The sequence below is a fragment of the Puntigrus tetrazona genome, chromosome 16, assembly GCF_018831695.1.
Source record: "Puntigrus tetrazona isolate hp1 chromosome 16, ASM1883169v1, whole genome shotgun sequence".
In the NCBI taxonomy this organism is placed as follows: Eukaryota; Metazoa; Chordata; class Actinopteri; order Cypriniformes; family Cyprinidae; genus Puntigrus; species Puntigrus tetrazona.
Window position 1 is genome coordinate 6,714,484 of NC_056714.1, and position 7,447 is coordinate 6,721,930.

The window sequence follows — 7,447 nt, forward strand, 5'->3', positions numbered from 1 at the left end:
CTGGTGAGAGTGAAGTTAACCTAGTTAACCTACTGCCCCCTGCTGTGCGGCGCGCGCTCCTCGGCTCTCCAGAGCTCCTTACGAACGACTTCAGAACAGAAATAAGAAAGAGGCTAGACGTGCGAGGAGGAAATTAGATTATTCCTTCCTGAATCTATACGGAGACGTTTAATAAAGAGCTAAAATCGATTGTTTTAATTCGAACGTGACCACCAGAGTCATTTCACATATTTCGGTAATCATTCACTTCCTCTCGAATTTCAGTTTAATTGCTATTTCTATTAATTTCCGCTAATCCTTGCGTAATCTTAGAATTACGATGAGCTCTTATTCGAGCGCGACGCTTGTATTTCCATTCATTGCAGGGAAACATACATAGCTTTGTAATTCCGTTCGTTTCGATTTAACAAACGACGCATTCTATAAAATATACGCATAATAATAAAAAAAAATATTTAATATAACGCAGCCGACAATTATCAGCGAATTTTGCGAATGCGTTTTCCTCATCACCCGTCTTATAAAGGGGAGCCTATGCGTTTGAATCCGCGGCGATAATAATAATAATAATAATAATAACAATAATAATAATAATAAAAGGTCAAAGTCAAATAATCCTATTTCGCCGCCGTCGTCACTGGCCGTGTGTCTCCGCGTCACGCGCACTGTATGAGCTCTAAATATATGTAGCAGGTATGTGGAGGACAAGCTCGCGCTGTCAGGACGGAGGACCTCCTGCGATCAGAGAGCAGAAATATGAAGAGGACTCACACCTCCCACCGGCCTGAGCGCGCACTGCTGCTCCCTCATCCTCATCCTCACCTCGCGCGTCCTATCGCTTATAATAACGATGATTATAATGAAACAACTTTTTTAAACTAAAGTAAAAACTCGATTTTTTTTCTCTCTTTGGGAAATGCGTTTTCACATCGCGCGCATTTCGCATCGCAGCGGCTTTAAGAAAGTAAAAAAGCACTTTCTCACGCGCAGTTATATTTAGTAAGACTAGGTGATAAAATAGTGTTTGGTTGTTAATGCGCGAACAGCCACGGCGTTTTTTTTTTTTTTTTTTTTTTTTATTACGAAAAAATGACAAATGGGAGAGCGGCGTCGTGTCATCCGTCCGCCGCCGAAATCAATCAAAAAGAAAGAGAAACGCGGCAGATAAACGACGGAAAGGCGCGCGCGCGGGCGGCTCTCCGCGCGGGTTTTGTTCCGGAATCGCGAGCGGGGGGCGGAGACGGAATATTTAGATGAGCCGTGATTGACAGCCCGTGTTTCTCCGGCGCTCTCAGAAACTCGCCTGCTCCTTCCAGCAACTCTTCACTCTCCACTCCGGAGCACTACAAACAAACGGACGCTAGGGGATCTCCATGACGGCGCCGCGCTGATCGCTCTTCCTCTTTTGCGCTTTTATTTATTTTCTTTTATTAGTTCCTCCGTGCGCGCGCGGGTTCAATGCGCTGATCGCGTCCATCGGCCCGTTCTCTGCCCCGCCGCGTTCCTGTTCCGGAGAAGCCGTGATCATGTCCTATCCTCAGGGTTACCTCTACCAGCCCCCCGGCTCTCTGGCGCTCTACTCCTGTCCGCTGGCCGCCCCGAGGAGCGAGGAGCTGGCCCGGTCCTCGTCCGGCTCGGCGTTCAGCCCGTACCCCGGGTCTGCGGCGTTCAGCGCCTCGGCCGGCGGCTTCTCCAGCCCTCTCCCCTACTCCACCGACCCAGCCGCGGGATTCCCGTCCTACATGGTAAACGGAGCCGGAGCCGTTCGCGAGGCATTGTTCTTGATAGGAATGCATGAATATTGCATGATAGGATGGTTATAGTTTTGGTTGCGGGTCCGGGAGTTGCGCGCGCGCGCGTGTGGGTGCGTGCGTTCGTTTCAAAGGGAAGCTCGAGAGGCTCATGAATACAAATGCAGCTGCTTGCGACTTAAAACTTATTTCGTTGCGTCCACGGCCTTAAACGCGCGCTTGTTTTTATCATCATCGTCATCATTATTATTATTATTATTATCATTATTATTATTATTATTATTATTATTATTTCAAACGACAACGGCGCGCGATTAAATGCGCCTCGGAATTCCTTTAGGCCCACTTTTACAATTTACTTTTGCGCGGCCTTATTTTCAGTCGACAGCTATTTTTTCGTCGCGATATTTTAAGCTGTTACTAACACGAAAAGGGGACAAAACGCACAGTGTATTTCGAGATGGGATCGGGGAGGACGCGCGGTTAAACGGGCCTTATTTAATCGTCAATTGATGAATTGCAATGCTAATGACATGGCACATGAAAGCGGGTAAAAACGGTCCATATCCAGTGGTTTTCTAATAGGATTTGTAATGCTGCGCTTCACTGATATGCTTCTGACACTGAAAGAGCACTGGGAAAGTCAGCCTGGTGATTATGCAAAATGGCTGCAATTACCCATTATCTGTTATCCACCCCAGTCCCGTGTAATTGTGCATTCTGATAATTGCGCGAAGGATTAATCATTGTTTATTGGCTTAATTATTATTAGTATTATATTTTTGGTTACACTTTATAATAACGCGCATTAATAACATTAACGTCTCATAATGCAGAATACATCATTAGTTCCGTCAAGCGTTGATTTATTTCGTTTAATTTGCGCTATATTTAATTTATGTGGTAAAGAAAGAAGAAGAAGAAAAAAAAAAAAAAAAAAAGCTGCGCGAAAAATAACCCAGACAGATGACTGACGAAAGTGTTGTTTTTTAAGGGCTCTCCGTACGACGCGCACACTACGGGAATGGCGGGAGCCATCAGTTATCACCCGTACGGGAGCCCCGGTTACCCGTACCAGCTCAACGACCCCGCGTACCGGAAGAACGCCACGCGGGACGCGACGGCCACTCTCAAAGCGTGGCTCCAGGAGCACCGGAAGAACCCCTACCCCACCAAGGGCGAGAAGATCATGCTGGCCATCATCACCAAGATGACCCTCACGCAGGTGTCCACCTGGTTCGCCAACGCCAGGAGAAGACTGAAGAAGGAGAACAAGATGACGTGGGCGCCGCGGAATAAAAGCGAGGACGAGGACGAGGACGACGGCGACGGGGAGAGAAAAGACGAGCGCGCGGAGAAAAACATGGAGAACAGCGAGGCGTCAGCCGAGGACGAAGGTGAGCTCTTAGTATTCATCGTGGTGTGCATTCGCTTCAAAATAATCATCAAAAGCGCTGCGCAAATATTTAACGACTACTGGTGTTGTGTGACCGTGGAGCAAAACCGAAAACAGAGCGCTGTTGCATGGATCGAAATGAGCGATTTTTTTCATGCATAAAAAAAAAAAGAATTATAACAATAAATACATAACGACAAAAACGAAATAAACTAAATATGTATAGGGTTTTAAATAAAGACCGCGTTCCGTGAGGATATACGTTTCCTATCGCATTTATATTAGAGCTTCACTTTTGATTATTAAAATGCATTGCTAAGATTTTTTTTTATTTTGCACTCTCGGAGTCGTCATTTTCAAACAGTCGCATCTCGTCCGAATGCTGTCGTATCTTAAGCCGTGCGTGAACGGAAAGCTTGTTTGTTTGTCTTTATTAAAAAACGGTTACGTGGCGCGGGAAGTTCTGCAAGTTTTCGCCGAGTTTTGACAGCAGCGACTTTGTGTCCGCAGGCATCAGTCTGCACGTCGATGCCCTGACAGACCACTCGTGCTCGGTGGAATCGGACGGAGAGAAGGTCACGTGCGATTCCGGAGCCGATAGCAAGGACAAATGCGACGCGGGCGATCCGGACGCGGTCCGCGAGGACAGGCAGAGAGGCCCTTCGCCCAAGCCGCTGACCTCCTCTCCTCTGACGGCCGTGGAGGCCCCGCTCTTGACCCATCATCACCGAGAGGACACCCGGAACAGCGCCAACAAAACATGCCTGGACGGACAAAACCAAAGCGTCAAGCCTAAGCTGTGGTCGTTAGCCGAGATCGCCACTTCGGACCCGAAGCAGCAGCAGAACTGTCCCCCGGGCGTCGGCCTTTTGACCTCCGCGGCGTCCGGCGCGTCTCCGGCGGGCTCGGTGTACCCCGCCAGCTCCATACTAGGAAGGCCGCTTTATTACACCTCGCCGTTTTATAGTAATTACACAAACTATGGCAACTTCAGCCCTCTGCAGAGCCAAGGGATACTGCGCTACAATTCAGCTGGAGAGGGACTCCTGCACAAACAGAGCGGCGAGCCTCTGCTGAAGACCAGCCCGAACCAGCCCGAGCAGCACTTCAGGGCCTCCGACGCGGAATCCAAAAAAGGTGCGTAAAGGCGCGTGCGTCTCCGGTGAAGACCTCTAAAATAACCGCGCTTGTTGTTATCGTTGTTGGGTTTTTTTTTTTTTTTTTTTCGCCCTCTCCAAACGCCTTCACTAAAGCGCGTGTGTGTTTCCTGCAGACCCCGGCGAGGTTTTCACAGTAAGATCGCAGTCCTACCTGTCGAGCTAAACACGAGGGAGATCTCTCAAGTAAGTCGCTAATAAAACCATTTAAGTGCAGTTTTTAGGACAAGGCTGGAGTGTTTCCAGAGTGTTCCTCGTGTTTGATTGGTCCTATTGTTCTCGAGAAGGCCTGCTTCACGCTCCTGTAGATTAATGTGGATTTCTAAATTTAATGCAGCAGTTGTGTGTGTTATTTTCGCTTTGGAAACTCGACTGATGTAGGTTTTGTTTCCTTGGTTCACAGGTAGGTGTCACAATTGCTTTGAACAAAGCGAACAAGCCATCACCCCTCTCTCTCTCTCTCTCTCTCTCTATGTCTCTCTCTCTCTCTCTCTCTCTCTCTCCAAGCTGTTTTAAACTAACATTTGCTCTTACGCGGATCCTTTTGTGTGCCACTGTACACCCACGGACTACAGAGCACCTGCCTATAGAACAATAACACGTGAAAGAAAAGAAAAGAACCGATTTTAAGGCACAATAGCCGGATGAACTGTTGATCACCGATCGACCAACCGATTGAAGTACTTTATCCCAACACATGTGACTTTTCGACGAGGAGACTTATTTCTCAGGATCCCTATAGTAGCTTGCTCGCCACCGGTCGTGCGCGCGCGCGCGCGGACGTGCTCGACCTTCTCTCGGACTCGTGCTAGAGGAACTCGGGACTGGCATAAACTTGATTAAGAGTGGAATACATTTGATATTTATTTTTGTAATGCCTATAATTTATGCAAGTTGTATTGCAACGGTATCTGAGCATTGTTTTGTAAATAAATTACGATTGGTTTTTATTTAAAAAAGCCGAGGTTACGCAATGTTGTTAACAAGGAGACTTTTACTAATTTATATCTCTGATTGTAAATAAAATGCGCTAGTCTGCACTGGCACCATTTGGACTGCCCTGTTTTTCAAGACTCAGTCGTGTTCCGATCGTAGCGTGCTTCTTGAAGTGTCGTGATTCGCGCGCGCGCGTGTGTGTGTGTAGGGTCAGAAACGAAATGCGTCGAATTTTAATTTTTTTAATTTAATCTCTGCAACAGTGCGCTTAAAAACCTCCAGCGCTCGTGCACGTTGGCCGCTTCTGATCCAGGCCTTCATCTATTTTTCAGCGTGATGAATACAGGGCCGGAAGGGACGCGTTATGAGCTCCCGGCGGGGTCTGAGCTGCTCAGTCGGGCTCTTCATTATAGACCGATATCGAACGATCCATAAAATCGTGTCTACACATCTGCCGGCTCCGAAGGGGCCCTGCGCGCTCCCGCACTGACGGCTCTCTTATGCAGGGGCCACCCCGTTAACATTTTAAAGGCGTTAGTTAAACAGATTACCCTTAACCTCGACACCCTTTCGATACGGCTATTCAAAGTTGTGCCGTGTTCTTGAACGCAAAGGCTGTCTTGTAATAATAACCCGGCGTCATATATAAAATATAGCACATCGCTATTATTATAATAGCAAGCGACGCGATTGCAAATACGGATTTTTTAACGATTAAATAATGCATATTTAAGCCGCTTTTGATTCCGACCCGAATTGGGTTTTTTTTTTTCGCGTCGCGTCGCGCACACACTCGGGCTTCTTCATTATTAGAGGTGAATTATTGAAAGCCAGCCTTTAATCTCAGGTGGGATCCCGGGGGGATCGAGCAGCGTTGTCAAAATGGCACCACAGGCGGTTTCCATTCATACTCCCTTCAAATGTCAACATTTGTTCTCAATAAAAAGAGTTATTGTTTCTGTAAAACGGCCTTTGAAAACATCAAAGAAGCGGAGTCACCTCTGTTTGATTGGGATCAGGTAAAGGTGAAGCGAAGGAGCGCGACGAGCAGAAGCGCGTTTATTTATCCATTAAGCAAATTTGAGACAATATCTGAGCCACCGCTTTGAATTTTAAACAGAATATACGAGACGAGCTCGGTCCAGCGTTCACGCGCAATAGTCGATAAAAGGAGGATCGCGTCGATCTTTCAACGCGGTTAACGGGATTTCTTAATAACGGACGAGATGTGCGAAACGAAAACACCCCAAGACGTTTTCTGCGCAGGACGCCTCGGTGTTTGTGCCACATAGTTCAGCGCGTCCGAGCGCATTAAAACGCTCTCCTCTAATGGCCTCCCTCTATTCTGCGCCGTTTATCTTTACAGCTTTAATCCACCATTAGAGCCGGGCCGTAAATAACATTTCGGGTCAGGAAAGGAGAGGAAAGGTATGAACAAATCGAGTGCACGTGGGTTTAATAAGACACATCAAAGTCTCCGAGGCTCTAAAGTTAGTCCTGGGTCGGTTCTTCCATAAAGGTGTCAGAGGAGACGTCCTCCCATTAGACTGATCAAGAGTTCGTCCACGATCAGAGCCGGCTTCATCTCCCAGTCTCAGCTTGAAGAATAAACGCGCTTTTGGAAAACATTTAACGCCGAGGAAGTAGTTTTTTTTCCTCCTCCTTCCCAGGGTGGATATGCATTACGTGAAGCGTTTTCGTGAATGATCGGCGAGGGCCGCTTTAACCTAAATAGTGGCGAAATGACAAAGAAAGCAAAGAGAGGAGAAAGACAAATATCGGTCTAATGAGGGCGTGGACGAGGGAATGCTATTCTTCAATATGTCACTGTTTGCACTAATAAGAGAGGAAACTAAATATCATTAAATATCGAGTCTGGCAGCCCCGGCTAATTTCAGATAGGAATGAAAATATGATTACAAGCATTTAAAGATAAGGCTCGGAGATTAAAGCGAGGACGGGATCCGTTCACGCAAAAATTACTGCCAGATTAAAATTAATTTTAAAAATGTGGTCATATATATATATATATATATATATATATATATATATATATATATATATATATATATATATATATATATGAGAGAGAGAGAGAGATTTTTTGAATGCATATAGTTGTATTAATTTACTATTTTACACAGAATGTACGCTGTTTTTAGGTGATAAGGTGTTTCTAGTCGAATATAACAGAGATGCACAAAACG

At 46.4% G+C, this 7,447-nt stretch overlaps 1 protein-coding gene across 1 annotated transcript; it reads left to right on the forward strand.

Moving 5' to 3' along the window:
- The first annotated feature begins 1,206 nt into the window (after window positions 1-1,206).
- Window positions 1,207-5,355, forward strand: irx2a (iroquois homeobox 2a). The gene is made up of 5 exons (XM_043260098.1): window positions 1,207-1,745; window positions 2,746-3,148; window positions 3,658-4,284; window positions 4,421-4,490; window positions 4,708-5,355. Exons 1-4 carry the CDS (start codon window positions 1,527-1,529, stop codon window positions 4,468-4,470), a joined length of 1,299 nt encoding a protein of 432 aa, XP_043116033.1. The 5' UTR covers window positions 1,207-1,526; the 3' UTR covers window positions 4,471-4,490; window positions 4,708-5,355.
- The last annotated feature ends 2,092 nt before the right edge of the window (window positions 5,356-7,447 follow it).

Excerpts from the sequence above, each read along its gene's own strand:
- irx2a (XM_043260098.1), top strand. The coding sequence starts at position 1,527 with ATGTCCTATCCTCAGGGTTACCTCTACCAGCCCCCCGGCTCTCTGGCG. Across the intron at positions 3,149-3,657 it reads GGCGTCAGCCGAGGACGAAG|GCATCAGTCTGCACGTCGAT; the intron begins GTGAGCTCTTAG and ends TTGTGTCCGCAG. Across the intron at positions 4,285-4,420 it reads CGACGCGGAATCCAAAAAAG|ACCCCGGCGAGGTTTTCACA; the intron begins GTGCGTAAAGGC and ends TGTTTCCTGCAG.